Source organism: Furipterus horrens, unplaced genomic scaffold (genome assembly GCF_987537825.1).
Source record: "Furipterus horrens unplaced genomic scaffold, mFurHor1.1.pri manual_scaffold_1, whole genome shotgun sequence".
NCBI classification, from domain to species: domain Eukaryota; kingdom Metazoa; phylum Chordata; class Mammalia; order Chiroptera; family Furipteridae; genus Furipterus; species Furipterus horrens.
In genome coordinates, this window is record NW_028327171.1 from 95,281,850 (window position 1) to 95,299,127 (window position 17,278).

General features: G+C 34.8%; 1 protein-coding gene and 1 pseudogene across 2 annotated transcripts in view; both read left to right on the forward strand.

The window, feature by feature from the left end:
- Window positions 1-17,278, forward strand: part of CD96 (CD96 molecule) — a 94,929-nt gene that overhangs the window by 76,012 nt on the left and 1,639 nt on the right. The window contains exons 9-13 of one of the 2 annotated variants that reach the window (XM_090262383.1): window positions 2,140-2,208; window positions 2,727-2,798; window positions 11,555-11,620; window positions 12,550-12,639; window positions 15,868-15,991. In XM_090262383.1, the coding sequence (XP_090118509.1) occupies window positions 2,140-2,208; window positions 2,727-2,798; window positions 11,555-11,620; window positions 12,550-12,639; window positions 15,868-15,991 (421 nt within the window). The remainder of the gene's footprint in view (window positions 1-2,139; window positions 2,209-2,726; window positions 2,799-11,554; window positions 11,621-12,549; window positions 12,640-15,867; window positions 15,992-17,278) is intronic. The other variant, XM_090262453.1, reaches the window with a different exon arrangement.
- LOC150021515 (cytosolic 5'-nucleotidase 3A pseudogene) lies at window positions 8,164-9,177 on the forward strand (annotated as a pseudogene).

Genomic DNA, 17,278 nt, shown 5'->3' on the forward strand with positions numbered 1-17,278 from the left:
ATCTCCTTGCTTCTCCTCTTTCTTCCCCCAACTTCCAACTTGTCTTATGAGTTTCTGCCATCCTTCAGGCCTAGTTGCTCTGTCACTATTTCCAGAAAACCTTCCTTGAGCTCCCACTTCTTGGATAAGTTTTCCTCCTCTGGAATCTCACGCTATACCATACTTTCTCTACCACAGATAGCACTTACTACCTAGAAATGCAATTATGTTTTTACTGTTTGCAAAGGGAAACAAACTACAGTAACAACAAATGCCAAATTTTTATTTTGTTCATTTACACTTGATTTAGTATCAGTGATATAGTATAGGTTCAGGAAATAGCCAATGAAGGGCCAAGCCAGTGGCGGGGGGCCTTGTTCCACAGTCACTCAAGAACCTAGGCTGCTGGCAGCTCTGTCACCTTTGAATTATGACTTATAAGTCTACCTGCACCATAAGATCTGGAAGGTACCCGAGGAAAGATCATGGGGGATCATATATGGGAGGCATTATAGGTCAGGCCTTGAAATGACAATCATCACTCTCACTCACAATCCATTGGTTAGAACTCAATACATGACCACACCTAGCCACACAGGAGACTGGGAATTGTCCTTCACTTTGTGCCAGAAAGAAGAGGACTGGCTTGGTGATCAGCCAGTAGTCTGCCTAAATTATGTTCCATGAGGACAGAGGCTAAACATTTCTCTCTTTACTTCATCTTCTATTCTAGCACACACTGTGAACTCAATAAGTATTTGTTGGACTAATAAAGCTATTCATATCCTATCTTTAAAATGTCTTTTCTGCCCATTTTAGTTTCTCATACAGCATGATCTGAGGCAGCTTCTAAGCCATCTCTCCCTATCCAACTACATTCATGGAGCTGAGGTGTAGTATTTATATCTTTGGTGTTCATTGGTAGGCTACATTGCAAAATGATTGTGGTTGATCGTCTCTATACGTGAACTCCTTATAGGTGCATAAACCACAATACCAATTTCTTTATTTATCCTACTTTTTTTTCAGAAATTTGATTACCCATATTTTCTATTTAAGGCATATCTTTTCAGAGAATTGAGGGACCTGGGAAGCTGGGACGCCATTCACTAAGTCTAAAGCTTGAGGGTGAATGAGCATGTTGACTGTCAGAATGTAAGAATATTGTTGGGAACTGTATACATTATTCCATATTCTTTTTATAAAGCCTGGGAGACATTTATTTTTAATCACAATAAAAGGAATAGATTTCTTTCTCTTGAAAATTGACTGTTTTTCTATTATGATGTTCATCAATGGCATAACATATACTCTTTATTTCTTAACACTGTTACTAGAAAGTTCTGACCAAATGTGGGGCACACAGCTACTAAGAGTACATGACATGAAAGGGACTCAACATACTTTTTAACTGGATTTTCCTTACCCTTATTTTTCCTTTCTCTCTACTTCTTTGATCTTCTTGCATTGTATATTTATGTAAGCCAACTAAATTTTGTTCTGTAACAAAGAAGAAATACACATAAATATAATATATTGAAAATTTGTCTTCCCAGGAGACATAACATGTTTTCAGTGGAGTGTGGCTGTGTAGTTTTCTTCTTTAATCTAATTTACTTCATTTGCAGAGATATTTTCAAATGAATTTGAACTAGTCTTTTATTTAAGGGAAAGAGAGCATAGAGGAAAATGAGAAATGATGGGTTATAAAGATAGAGATGACTCTAAAAGCTAAGAATTGATGTAAATACAAAACCATATTTAGTATGTTAAAATATTATAGACAGTTGTGAAAATTTACAATAAGATAAATTCCATGGGAATGAGAACCTTGTCTTTATTGTTAGTTGCATGTAGAGTCTGGCACACCATAGACACTGTAAGAATATATTTTGAAAGTATGAATGTAACGCACTTGGTTTTAGTTAGGAAAACTGGGTTAGTATCAATTAAATGATGTTGAATATTCACTAAGTAACCATAAGCATGTACCTTTTGGACTCAATTTCATTACTTATAAAGTGAATACTACGTATGCACTAAGATTCTTTCCATCTGTAATATTCCATGCTCTGCATGCCACCCTTGTTAATAGTAGTGGCAGAGTTAAACATGTGTGTAAATATCTATAACAATTTGAAAAATTTGTTTTCAAAATAGGGTATCCAGCTACATCTTCAAAGGTCCTCGTAGGTGTGAGTGCATCGACTCCAAGCAACAAGCCTCAAAGTGAGTATAGTCAGGCTTTCCTGAAATGATTTGAAAGAGACAACAGGCTCACAAGTTTTATTGCAGATATGATAGTGTTGAGGTTTGGGCAAAAGACTATATGTTCTCATTTGATGTTGATATTTTGGATTTGAGTTACTTGTAATTTGTAATCTGGTTACTATATATTGATATGACAATCACTATAATCTTAAAAATAAGGGTTGGTAATTTGTTATTATACTGTACCTTTTATTTGTCATGGGATTGTAACATAATATTTAAGTAATCTTGACAGTGCTCCCAGTGATCTGAGTTGGTGACAAGAGCAGAAAAAGAGAGCAAATCATAACAAGTTGGCATTAAACATAAGCTGCAGAACTTTTGCTCAATATGCCAGCTAGTGTTCCTACACAGGGAAGCATATTTTCAATTTTCAGATTTCCCCAAAGTCACATAAATTAAAAATTCAGCACATCAAAGCAAAGTTAAATTGCAGCTTTATAAAAAGGTTGGATTCTGGAAATTTTGTCTTATAGCTAGCAAGTCCAGTGTGACTACACAAGGCTTCAGCTACTCTGGGACCTCCAGTGGGAAAGACACCAAACACTGTAAGTATAACTATGAGTCCATTTTAGTCCTCTGGGCCTCTCACAAATTTTGGTGGAAGAAAGACAGACAAATGGTGATAAATGAAATACAAAAAAATAAAATAGGGAAGGAAGAAAGTGAGAATAAAGTGTGAGAGTGGGTTGCCATTTTAAGTAAAGTAAGGCTTTTCAAGACCTAAATTTAAGGTGGCATCTGAGCAAAGATATAAGTAAAACAGAAGTAAGAGTGCAAGCTTTGAGTATATCTAGGGAAAGAGCATCTTAACAGAATATACATATCACTAATAAAAATGAAAAAGGGAACCCAGTATGAGGCACAGAAATGGTTTGTTACTTTTCACCTGGCCAACTAACAGCTGCAGTGTCTGCTGCTTTAGTAGGTATTGACAGGATCTGAAGAGGAAATACACTGTCTCTTAGTAGTATCAAAATAAAGATCAGCATTGTGGCAACATAGCAAGGGATGTGGCCAAAATGATGACCTTGGATGCCAAAGAGGCAGAACTTTGAATTAAGCCACTAGACCCTTTGCCACAAACAGTATATATGTGTGTTCACTTTGGAAAGCATTTAAGTTGTATATCTATAACTTCTCAAAATTTTTTGTACCCACTGGCTTAGTCATCTCTCTACAGGTAACTTGCTCTTAGGAAATAAGTAAAAAAGAAATGTGTATAATATTGCTTTTTATAGCACTATTGATTTATTTACTTCATCTCTTTTAGGGACATTGGGTTCACAGATTTAGATTAATCATAATTTTTAATTTATGAGACACTTTCATCATGAGTCTCTGCATAATTCTCTGTAATTTAATGTATCATATTTCTTTTAATAAATAAGTTAATAATATAAGTTGACCCTTGAACAACATGGGTTTGAAGTGCACAAATCTACTTATACGTGGAATTTTTTCAATAAATACATATAGTACTATAAATGTATTCTCTTCCTTATGATTTCCTTAATAACGTTTTCCTTTCTCTAGATTAATTTATTGTAAGAATAAAGTGTGTAATACATATAATAGGCAAAATAGGCATTAATCGACTGTATTACTAGTAAGGCATCCAGTCAACAATAGACTATTAACAGTTGCCTTGGAGGAGTCAAAAGTTGTATGTGGATTTTCAGCTCACAGGGGTCAGGGCCCCTAAACCCTGTGTTGTTCAAGGGTCAACTGCAATACACATCTGCAAACTCACTGCTCAAATAAATACAACTGAAAAGGCATTATAAAAAAAGAGAACACACAGAGAGTGACGAATAAGTGGAACTTAGATGTATGTCAAAGGCAGCATGAGAGATTACTGTGAAGAGAAGAGATTGTTCAGCAAATGGACCTAGAACCATTGATTATTTATAAGAAAAAAGCATTAAATGCACTTCTATCATACATATTACACAAAAATAAATTTCATATACTTTAAGTTTTTTACATCAGCAAAGCATTAAAATGTAATAAAATAAAGGTGAATTTTTTCCAAGCTTTGAGGTAGGGAAGGGCTTAAAGAAGAGACATAAAGCACTAAACATAAAAAAAAATTTTTAATAGAATTAAATAAAATTAAGAAAAAAGTTATCAAAAGACCCTTTAAGGAATGTAAAAATAATGGAAGCTATAATCTGTGAGAAGATAACTTATCACACATATAATTGCAAAAACATCAAGAATACATAATTCACAAACAATCAAACTTTACATGAGGGTACATAAAGAATGCCTACAAATCAATAAGAAAAAAACAGAAAGCAATAGAAAATTAGCTAACCGACGTATTACAAATCATGAAACAAGTGGCTAGAAAAAGAGATTCTCAGCCTCTCTAGAAATTAGGAAATGCAAATGAAGACTAGAATCAGATAACTATTTTATACCTAATCAATTAGCAACAATTAAGAGGTCTGTAATTACCAAGTGTTATATAGACTGTAAAGCAATGTAAGTTTTTATGTATTGCTGGTTTTTATATATTTTTAAAAATGAACATTTTTGTACTCTGTGATCCAATAATTTTTTTCTTCTAGGTGACTATCGCACTACACACACAAAAATACTAGTACATCTATCCAGGAGATATATACACTATTCATAATAGCAAAACTATGAATAATATAAATGATCATATCCAGGAAAATAGATAAATAAATTATAGCATAGTCATATAATAAAATATCATAGAGCAATAAAAATGAGTAAATGACAGTCACCTACAACAGCCTGAATGAATCTTTATAACATTTTGTTGAGTCAAAAAAGTAAATGCCAGGTGTCAATACATGGAATAATATTTTTAAATAAAATTTACAAGCAAGTACAATCAACTACCACACAATTTAGGCATATGTGATAAAAATTTTAAAACTATGTAAGTGAATAATAGACATAACATTCAGAACAGGGTTTGCTTTTGAATGGGCATACCAAGAAAGGGATGGCATAGACATATAATGTTATTTAGAAAAATCAAAATATTTGTGTGTATGAGTGAGAGTGATGTGGTGTTTAGGAAGAATTTGTCCAATAATAAGAGAATGTGGAATAGAATAGATAATAACTCACTGAAATATTATGAAGCCTGTTAAAACCATAGCCATAATGTACTAAGCCAGACAGTATATCTTATTATGTAGACAAGGCTAGGAGCTGGAAAACATTTACCAATCAGTTATAAATGAGAATAAAAGTATTAGTTAGACTAGGGATGAAAATCTACACTTAATAGATTAACATTTATTTTTATATGGTGTTAACATAAATTGAGCTGTTTGTAATAAACTATGCTGAAAGTCTACCTACACTAATTTGTCATCCTTTCCTCTTGATACTATAATGCAAGTAAGTTCCATGAGAGTTTTTTGTTTGTTTACCGGTGTTCCCAGTGTCTAAGATAATGCCTAGCATATAATTAGTGCTTAATAATTTTGTTGAACAGGTAAGTTAAATTATACTTGTTGGTTACAGGATGGGGGAGGGCAATTATATAGAAGTGGCGAAAAGAGTGTATTGGACAATATTATAGCAAAAAGCTGAACTCCAACTTAAATTTATGCTATAATTATATATGTAATTATACACACACATATATATAATCCCATACATTAATTGTTACCACAACTTGTCTGTTTTTCTTTATTTTATTTATTTGTCTATTGAAATTATACTAGAATGTAAGATACACAAGAACAAGTACCTAAACCTTTCACTCTCTTGTTCACTATGCTGTCCTAATGTCTGTAGCAGTGGCGGGCATACAGCAAATATCCATTGAGCAAATATTTCTTGAATGATTGAAAGAATATATGTATATATGGGCAAGGACAAGAAAGAAAACACATAAACACAGTGAAAAGAATGATGTACTTAAATGGAATTTTTGAACTTTTTATTTATTTGTTTTATTTAAATTGTTAGAAATTCTTTTCATGCCATGCTTCACATCAATGTGAAGCAGACAGGCCCCCAAGGTACATCCCGCCTCAAAAACTGTAAAATGGAAAGAGTTTTGCTTGAAAGTACTTTATAATTTGCACAAGTGTATTCTCTGTCTTTTTAAAAGATTTCCTAATTAAATGAACTATTGTAATCCTTTGCATTTTCTGTCTCTTCCCAGTTGGAAACTTTATTTATCCTCACACCTGTTTATCATTCTTACCATAAAAATAGCCTTAGAAATTGTGAAGTCTAGAAAGGAACTTTAAAACCCAAAGAACAATTTCTTTTCCTGGCAGTAAAAACCCATATTCTTACTTATGAAAAAATAACAAGTTTTGTTAACCAATTGCCGTTTTATAATTCATAAGCTTATAGGAAAGTTCCCCACAGTGAGTTGTTTTATGTGTAGTCATTGACAAACACACATTAGGATCCAACAAGTGAATACTGATTGCTTGCTCCCAAACTGTTTTTGAATCGTGTTTCCACTCATTGGATTGTACTATAATGTGACATCTAGCATTAGATGATGCATTTGGAAAGGCTCATGACAGGCATTGTTAATGGGATTTTTCTTCCAGGATGTTTATTTCAATAGATTTATGAGATGTTCAGAGGTAGAAAAGAATGATAATGGATGGATTTCTGGTGAAATAAACCCACAATAATATTTCTAAGGCCCTTGCTATTTGTCAGCATGTGCTATGGGATATTTGCTTATACATACATTTTATGTAGCTCATATTTATTTGGATGTCACTAGACAGTTCTGACTTCATTACATTTACACTAAATTTAAATATATGTTTTAATGTATTCTTTTGTTGTCATTTTATTTATCAACTTGAAAGAGTCTAAGCTGGGATCCAAGAATATTGGTGTCTAATCTTAGTTCAGCTTCCAAGTTTCCTCAATCTGAAACAGAAATGCTTATTCTACTTTAACTGTGAAATGGGGATACCAAATCTGATCAACTCAATGGCAAAAATGTACAAGGTTAATAACGTCCGAGGACATATTTTTATCCTGACACTCAGGTGATCAGGCCATGGAGCAGAATATTGAAGCCTAATTTCTTTTTTCTTTTTGGTTTTTCCTGTCATGCATCTGGTCCACTGGAGATAAAAGCCACACTTAAATCAATCAGTCTGTCTAAGTTATACAAGCAGAAAAATTATATGAACCTCCATGAGCCCCTATGTCTCCAACTTGCCCCCTGACTAAAATCAACAATCTCACTGTCAACACACACACACACACACACACACACACACACACACACACACACACACACACACACACACACACACACACCTGGCCTCAGAATACCTCTTAGTGACCTCACCTTCCTTACCTTCAAAATTTATGTATTCTACTTAAATCTTAAAGATGCATTGCTTATCCTGCCCATGGTTCTAGCTCATTCTTCTCAGGTTTTTGGTAGATGTGCCTGATAATTTTACAACAACTTTTTTTACTTTCTATTAGCAGAGGGTGATGAAGAGGCTAGAGTTGAGGGTTTGAGGGGCAGGGGCAGAGACATGGCAATGAGAGCGCCGGCAGCAATGCTGGGGCCTGTTCCTATGTCAGTCTCTGTGATAACCTTCAGTCCCTCTGGTTGGGATGCTGATTCTCTTGAGTCACCACTCTTACCTTCAAATTCTAAAATCTTATGCATCTCAGATCACATCTCATTCCATCTTCCTCTTCTCTAAAATATCGTTCTCCCATTCTGTCATCTAGTTTCTGATTATGTCAGTTTCAAATTAAAGATGTATTTCTCTGACTTAAAATTCTATTGTTTGTTAAACTGCTAGTTTCTGGGGCTCTTCTAAAGCTAATACACAAACTTCACACTGTGAAAGCTCATGAATGTCACCTTTGTATGTGTTTGTGGTCAGGTAGAGTATGAGGGTCTCGTCTTTGGAGTAGGAGGTCATGGCAAAAGTAGACACTGTCATTAGTGCTAATATATATGTTCTGGTGGAAGAGGTGGTGCTGGCTGAGCACACATTCACCTTGAAGAGGAAGATGGGACAGAAGACCAAGGTCATTGAGATCTCCATATCTAAGCTCTGCATCTGTGGCTATTGCTTGCCACCTATGCCATTGTTCTAGGACAAAATTAAAAATGAAAGAACTCAGAGTGCCTCCAGAAGACTGGATAACCAAGAAAAAGTCTGGACAGGTAAAAATGATTCCAGATTTTCAGAGAAGTTCATTTTGCCACAAGAGTAAAAGAAATTATCTGTAGTTTCAACAAAAGTGGTACTGCCAAACTTCAGATAATTACACTTTTATATGACACTAAGTAGATTTTCCTACAACTTTAAACTGGTTACAGACAGATGCCTAAAGATGTTATAGCAACTAAATGAAAAATACTATGCTGAGATAAGTACACTTTTATGGTAGAATGGTATCACATAGTTTCCTTGTTGAACAAGCTTTACCAAAATTAAATTTAAAGAAATTGTGGAAGAAACCAAGGTTTTGCTAAAGAGAGGATATAAACAGTTATTTGAGAAATGCCATCAACACAGCATCCCTGTGTTCATGTTTTTAACTGATAATGGTGATATGCTGAAGGAGGCTATCCAACCAACTGTGTTTATCATCCAATTGTCAGAGTCTGTTCATTTGTGGATTTTGATGAAAATGGGTGCTCAAAGGATTTAAAAGAGATTTAACTTTTCTATTTAGTAAACATGACAATGACTTGAAGAATACAAAATATTTCAATCAGTTAAAAGACAATCACAATGCAATTTCACTGCGACTCTCAAGAAGTCTTAAAAATTGCAGATGGAGTAGTCAATGTGGAACACATTCTAAATGTTGGATATCTAAATGATAGAGTGTAGGGGCTTTTAGAAAAGTATTGTATTAGTGAAAGATGAATCACTGCAGGTAGCCAACTCTGTCTTACTGAGGATGCGATAAACAAGCATTATTTAGGAAGACCTCTCTCCTATGGGAGCAATCGATGCCAGAATTGTTCATCTCTTCATCTTGCAGAAAGACTTTTATTTATAATATAGTCTTTGCTCTTGAAGTTTTTCCTTTACATTACTTAAGTATTTTCAGATGTGTTGAATCCATCAACTAGAAATTCCTTTTTCTTCACCTCTTTCAGTGCATTCCCTTCTATATTTTTTAAACAAAGTTAAAAAAAATCTTAAAACCAAAATTAGAAAAATAACTCTCTACTTTTCCATAGTGGGTTTTGTAGTTTTAGTCTATCACACATTTTTTAGATGTCTTTCTTACACTTGAAAAATTCCTAAAAATCTAAAAAGAAGCTTTATGAAATGTTCAAATAATTTGCATGGTTTTCAGTATTGCCTTTGTTGTAATTATGAATCATGCTGATGATATCACCATCTCCTGCAACTGTGTTATTCTTGGTTAGTGCATTCAGAGAGAATCAATACTGACCAGAAGGGAAAAAAAAAAAAGCAGCACTCTGTACTTGGCAAAAACAAATCAAAACAAAACAGAAAATTTTTGGGGTCCTTGTGTACCTAATCATTACAAAATGTTCTCTAGCCCTGGCTTGTGTGGCTCAGTGGATTGAGTGCCATCCTGCAAACCAAAAGGCTGCTTGTTCAATTCCCAGTCAGGGCATATGCCTAGGTTGCAGACCAGGTCCCCACTTGGGGGCATGTGAGAGGCAACCACCCATTAATGTTTCTCTCCCTCTCTTTCTCCCTCCTTTCCCCTCTCTCTAAAAATAAATTAATAAATTTTTTAAAGTTCTCTATTGACGGCTAATAATAAACATGAAATGGTAAATCTTTTTTTAAATACATGGTTTTCTCAAAACGATACCATTTGGTCAACCATTTATATCTTAGCATAAATTAATTTGTCACATACTTTCTTACAAACTGAATTTGAAGATATCAGATATAAAGGCATCAAGCTCTACAAATAGAAAGTAAGATATACCAATATTGGGCAAAAAAAAAAAAAAAGGAACAAACTGCCTTCATCATATCTGTACCTAAATCCGGTCATGATCCCAATTTCTTTTTATAGTTGTTGCTCTTTGTCAATCAAATCCCTGGCTTAATGGCTTAACCATTTAAAATGGGCATTAAAAAAATGCTCAGTCCATCATCTGTAGACCTTGGTGTTCCGTCCAGGAGAAAAAGAGAGTCAAGATCATAGGTGCAGGGTCAGAAAATTATATTGAAGATAAGAACATCTTTCTGGCCTTGTCAAACTCAAAATAGCTGTGTACAAAACCACCCTTACTTGTGGGGTGACTCCACTATAGCAAATTGTCTGGTGAGTAATCCCTAGGAAGCACTGATATATATCTCTTCTGAAGGACCTGATAACATACCTTTGTCTGCAGTTGCAACTGCTGTTGGCATTCGGGAGAAACCAGGAACAGAAAGGCTAAGGAATTTTTTAATGTTTGTTTTGTTTCATTTTATTTTTATTTTGCTTGTTTGTTTTGGTCTGGACACACAAGAAAACACTTAACTTGTAAAATCATGTATGCTAATTATTTTAAATAAATGCGTATATTACTCATACATTACTATTATTATTGTACTTTACATCTATCCCATTATTGGCCTGTTATCAAATACAGATATGTGGAGTTTGCCAAAGAGTATATTTTTCTTGCCAGAGATGGGAAACTAAACAAAATGAGTTGATGGATCTATTTCAAAAGCTAGACATGCTGCCTGAATCTGTTGCCATCCTCTCAAGGGGAAGATTTGGCTCTGAAATCATCAAAAGGACACATCCAGCAGCTAACAGGCCTGTGACCACAGGAGTCTGACAATTCACTGTTGCCACAGTTTAGTTTTCACAGTTGAATAAAAATGTCAGCTTACCCACAAATACCAACTGTTTTGTTCCCTCATGTGTTCTACAAAGGCCTTCCAAGTCCAATTGGCACCTTTCCTTGGCAAAAGTCCTCCATATCACACCTGGGCTTTCATTCTCTCCTATTCTTTTAGTTCATCTATGGGATGGATGTGAGAACAAACTCTGTGACTGGGAGAACCTCTCCTAGTATTTTCCTTTCATTCCTTCTTCCTTCTTCCTTCTTCCTTCTCCTGAGAGGCTAATATCCAAACCTTCCCTATTAGAGATATCAGGATCACAAGCATTCCCTCAACTCTCACTGTATTTTGGGACATTCCAACGTGTGCTGCAGAATAGTTCAATGATGTTGCTTTAAATGTACATTAATATCCACTTTTCATAACCATTAGATTCAATTAAACGTCAAGAAGAGAAAATAACTACTCGTACAGATAATTCTTCCAATATGTTCAACATATTCTTCCTTTAGCAGCTCCATGGATGCCCAGTGAAACATACAGTTCATCCCCCTCAGGTGCAGGCTCAACCCTTCCTGGTGAGTGCTTGGGGAAGATTCAGGGCCAAGGAAGGGAGTGGACTGCTTCCTCTAGGAAGAGATTAAAAAAACAAGGACTGATAAGAACCCAACCTCAGATGGGTATTTGAAAGTGCATCTTGATAATGAAAATGATAGTAATTATGACAGTGACAATAGTGGAACTAAAATTCTTCCCAGTCACTGAAAGAAGAGTCAGAGATCAAGTCTTAGATTTTGTTTCTCTATTTTATTTCAAATAGAAGTCTATATAACCTTTCTGAACCAATTAAATTCATTAAAAATTGTTTTTAATTTTTCCATCAGAAAGTGTAATGATCTGTCAATATGGATTTGTCTACCTGAATGCTACAAAGAAATTTTTTTAATTTATTTTTACTGTATTTTTTACATTACCATTTATCCTCCTTATACCCTCTTCTACCTCCACCCACCCTCTCTTTCCCCCACCAAAATCACCACATTGTTGTCCACGTCAATGAGTCCTTTTTCCTTTCTGTTATTGACTTTTTCAAACACATTAGAGTAAGGAGAATCAGTATTTTGATTGTCTGGACCTCTGATATCCTGAGAGAACAAGGATAGACCTCATCTTTTTATGATACCAACTTGAGATATTTTCCCATAATTTCTCATGGAGATTTTTCAGCAGATATTGGTTTGTTTGTGTGCTGTATAGCTTCTTTTTCTTCCTTTAAACCAATAGGAAGTTTCACTACTTTGGTGTCCATTAGATAGTTCCTAGGATCTTAGCCTTGCTGTAAATTGGTCCTTAGTGAACTTTACACATAAAATTTTAGGAATATTTAAGCCATTCAAATTGAGCTCTTCTTAATAGCAAATGAAATCCAATCATGATTTTATAGCAGTTGATCAAGTTGATACATCTCTAATAAGATTCATTCAGATAATCCCCTTCGTATCCTTAGGTGATAACATTACCAGCACAAGCAAAGAATTTTCAGAAGTTTACACAATTGCCAATAGATCTACTAAAAATCATCACATCCATATCACTGGTGAGTGATTTGCCATTTACTTTTTGGGTATGTTTTATTCACTCAACAAATATTTATTGAGTGTTTACCATTTGCCAGATGCTGTGCCAATTGTTGGATATACAGTGAAAACACTGACCTCCTGAAAATTAGTATCTGTTAGAGATGATATATAGTAAATAAGTGATAATACAATAAAATTTATTTGTGACATGCTATGATGTAGTACAAGATATTATCAGAGTCTAACAGAAAGAATTGATTTTAATTGGGGAACAAGAAAGGACTCACTGAGAATATACTTAAATTAAAATCTGAAAAATGAACAAAAATTAGCCAAGTGAAAAGCAGTGAGAAACAGTTTCAGTTTTGTGAAAATATAGCCTGAATCAAAAAAGAGATAGTTGGAAAAAAGAGAATTCCTACATTCAACTAGTACAATTTTGCCAATACTAAATATAATCTTTATTTTACATCATAAGAAGGCAAGGGATTCAATAAAGTTTAGATCCTCCCAATACAGGTCTTGATTGTAAATTCAGAGGTACAATCAACTCTTTTACTTCAGGAGGTATTCACTTGACTAGTGAACTCTTCACCTGGGAACTCAGCTTATTGCATATGGAAGGCCATGCAAACCTTCAGATCATTAGGGCATAATCCTTCACACAACATGGCAACAGAGTGCAAACTGAGGTCCTACCAATATCTTTAAGATATTGGTGCCTTCAGGAGCTGCCCACTTTAGCGATGGGGCAGGATTGGAGCTCTACTTCTGCACTGAGACATTCCTAAAATCAATGGCCTCATTTTCTATATTTGGTTGGAAGAAAACTTGTAAACACTAATGTAACCCCCATTTAAAACCTTTTGTTCTTTCAATTCTCTAAAACTTTGGGGGTAAAATGTTACATACCACCTTAATACTCGTGTAGAGTCTAGTCAATTTTGACTGCACTAAAACAGAACTTTGTGTAGTCCTGAGTTGGCCATCTGTACGACTGTTTCTTTTGTAATCATATTCTAGTGGTTTGAACTATTCTGAACTCTCTCTAGCCATCTGTGCATGCACAGTGCCACATGGTTTTGTAGGGTTACATAAATTTCCATCTGTGTTTGTTTCAACAGGGTTGGGGTGGGGTGAGCCTCAGGAAAACCTCAAACCCTTGGATGTCTGTTATAAAAGAAAAAGTCTTTCACAATGATAACCAATGTTAACATGGTAACATCATGTGTCTGTAGGCCACACTATGTAAAACAAAGACGAGACTTGGTACCTAACATTTTAAATTCAGTTTTATAACCTGTGTTTTTTATTTTTATTTTTTGAGAATTTGCTGTATGAAAATCAGTATAATAAATCTAGGCAATAAAAGAAGTTAAGATTCTAGTCTCCACCTGCAAGCAGTTTATAATCTAGTTGAAATAATAAAAGAAAATCAATCCAGATAATTCTGAAATAAATATGCACTATTTTCCCAAATGATCTATGAAAGCTAAAGAACTAAAGACGTATCTGTAATATATAAGGAATTTCACTGGAGTGTTGTTAAGAAATAACAGAAGCCTGGAAACAATTCAACCATCTAATATTAAGAGGCCAATTAAATAAACTATGGTAGAGCCATACATTGGGGAACTAGCCAGGATTTTAATTGAATGAGGTAAATTTCTATGTACTTCTTTGGAAAGTATTCCAAGAATGTTTTTGAAGAGGAAAAAAAGAAAAACAAGGGACAGGCAGAACAGCATACTGTATGCCCCCAATTATAATATACATATTTATGTATGCATAGAAAATTTCTAGTAGGATATGTAATTGACTATTGAAAGTTATTGCCTTAGTGTGAGTAACTAGCACCTTAAGTAGAAAGGGCACTTTCTTTTCATTGCAGTTTTACATTTCTGTGCTGTTCGAATTTTTTAATATGATCATAATATACTTTTTGAAAAGTAAGTGCTATTACTTATCTCCAGGTAGACGCAGACAACCTCATTTACTAAAAAATAAAAACATCCAGAGTATGATACTTATTTTGTTGCTTGTCTAGAATCTACAATGTTTGAAAGTCTTCTTTTATGTTTATTTAATTTTTTAAATATTTATTTATTTTTATTGTTCTTCTGTTACAGTTGTCCCACTTTTTCCCCCACTTCTCCCTGCCACCCAGCCCACCCCTTCTCCCACAGTGAATCCCCACCCCGTTGTACATGTCCAAGGGTTACTTATACCTAGTTCCTTTCCTAAACTTTTCCCCTACTTATCCTGCTTCTTTTCCTCCTCACCCCCACCCCCACCCCCCAGTAACTGTTAATCTGTTCCTTGTTTACATGCCTCTGGTTCAGTTTTGCTCATTTGTTTATGTTGTTCATTACCTTTGATTCATGCAGTTTGACTTAGTGTTCAAATGTTAAAATTTAATGAATTATGTAAGTATAGGTGTGGTCAGCATGGATAAGAAAAACCAGCCCATTGGTTATTCACCAATAAAATTAGAGCTGGTCCCTTACTTTCAACTTTCTCCCTCTTCAGACCATAGAAATAGCAAAACCAACTGGTTCCTGTTTTATCCCTTTTGTCCCATCTCCCCTTTCTATTTCTGAAATGGATATGGAGAGAAAGAAAAAAAAGAGGGAAGTTGATAGAAAAGGATAAGAAAATCTCTACTCTAGGTATGATTCCTTGGGTGACAGATGAGAAGTCTTGAAACATAAACTTTTCAGCACTGTAACTTCATAGGTATTGGCCAGACCTTCCCAGTTTTGGCCCTTCGGGGCTTTGGGATGTTATAAAGCTTTTTTCCTCCTCCTATCACACATACTTCTATAAGGCATTTAATGACTCCTTCAAGAATAAGAAAATCCAGTGCTAGACCATTGTTTCATAAATAAATTTTTCTTTGCTGGAGTAAATTTGAAATACAAATTTATAGATTTTTATTATAATTTATTCATTCCTACAAATAACATTTCATTGGGCACCATGTGTCAGGAATTGCTGGGGCCTTGGGAAAATAAAGGAAAAGATCAGCTGTAGAACATTCAAACAAGAAAGACATGTCATTGTTTAAATGCCAAAGCAGAAATTAGAACAAGGCATAGACATGATTCCAAAGCATGACTGTGGTCAAGGACTATCTCATGGCCCTTGAATAAAATATATCAGGTAGGAAAAATAGTTCAATTAATTCCGGTTTCCAGTGGCTCAAGTTTTGCATTAAAATTCCTTTCTCTTTATGCCCTTTTCAGGTATTGTGGTTAAGAAGCCCAAAGATGGGATGTCCTGGCCAGTGATTGTAGCAGCGTTGCTATTTTTCTGCCTGGTAATGTTTGGTCTTGGAGTGAGAAAATGGTGTCAGTACCAACAGGAAATGTAAGTATAATGCTAAGATGTGCAGAAACAGATACTTTTGCAATATGCATTATTCAGTCAGCACTGTGAATATCATTCCTACATTGAGTCATTCTCATATTTAACTGAGGAAACCAGTCTCAGAGAGGTTGTATAGCTTTCCCAGCACCACACAGCTGGGATCAGATATACAACTTCTGATGTAGTATCCCCTCTGCCCACTCCAGCTACAGCACTGCACTAAACAGATGTAACAAGTCAGTGGGCATGAAACAAAAACTGAACCTTACCTTACCCCAAAATGGAAAATTATTTTCCTTTTAATCTTCATTATTTTTTCATTTTCACGCATCTCTGAATTGCCTGGGCCTAGCCAGGCCTAGATGCTCAACTGTGAAATTGAGTGAGAAAGGTAATTTAAAGAAATTTCCAGCTGCTTTTCAACAGAATGAGCTTTTATTGCCCTTGTCCTTTTGTCCTATGAAAGGAAAGAAAGTAGTCAGTTACCCCTTCTTTGTCTTATTGAGATGTTTTCCAGAACTCTTCTCCCTCCAATCAATAATCTGAAATGACACATAAGGTTACGCTTCACTTTTCTGACTTGGCTATTTTGGATCAGCCCTGATTAGGCCATGATTAGAGGAGACCCTCATAATACATAGGGCTGATGTTCCATGTATCATATGACTACTAAGATAACATTCACCATTCTGAGAGTATCCTTGAAAACTCTAAAATCATGTGCAGAGAGTGTTTCATGGTAAATAAAGTACTAAACCAGTAGTCAGAAATTGTGGATTCTTATCCAAATACTCCACTTTGGCCACCATATGGCTTTGAGAAATTCATAAGTTACCTGAAAAAATGGAAGTGTAAATTTCTCAGAATTTTATCTACCTTTTGATAAATATTTTCTCCATTAAAGCATCGAAAACCAGGTAATAGGCATTGGAAATTTATAAATTAGAGTGAGAAAATGGGAGTTTGATAATCTGAAATGATTTTTTGTTATTGTTGTTCTGTAATCAAATATCTGTATTATATAGAGATCAGAAACAATCTCTCAATAGATGTGAGAGAGAGAGATCTGGAGAAGGTAAGATGCTATAGATTGACAGACAGGGATAGAGGTGTTTGAATCATGGACATAAATCTGCTCACATGTATAATTCTGCTTTCTAATATCAAGAGTGCTGGAGCATGTGTATAGCTAAATCCCACACACTCACCTGTACACTTGATGCATTTCAGGCAAGAGATGAGTTGTGCAACAGAGAAGAGTTCTTTATGCAAAGGTGATAATTAAGA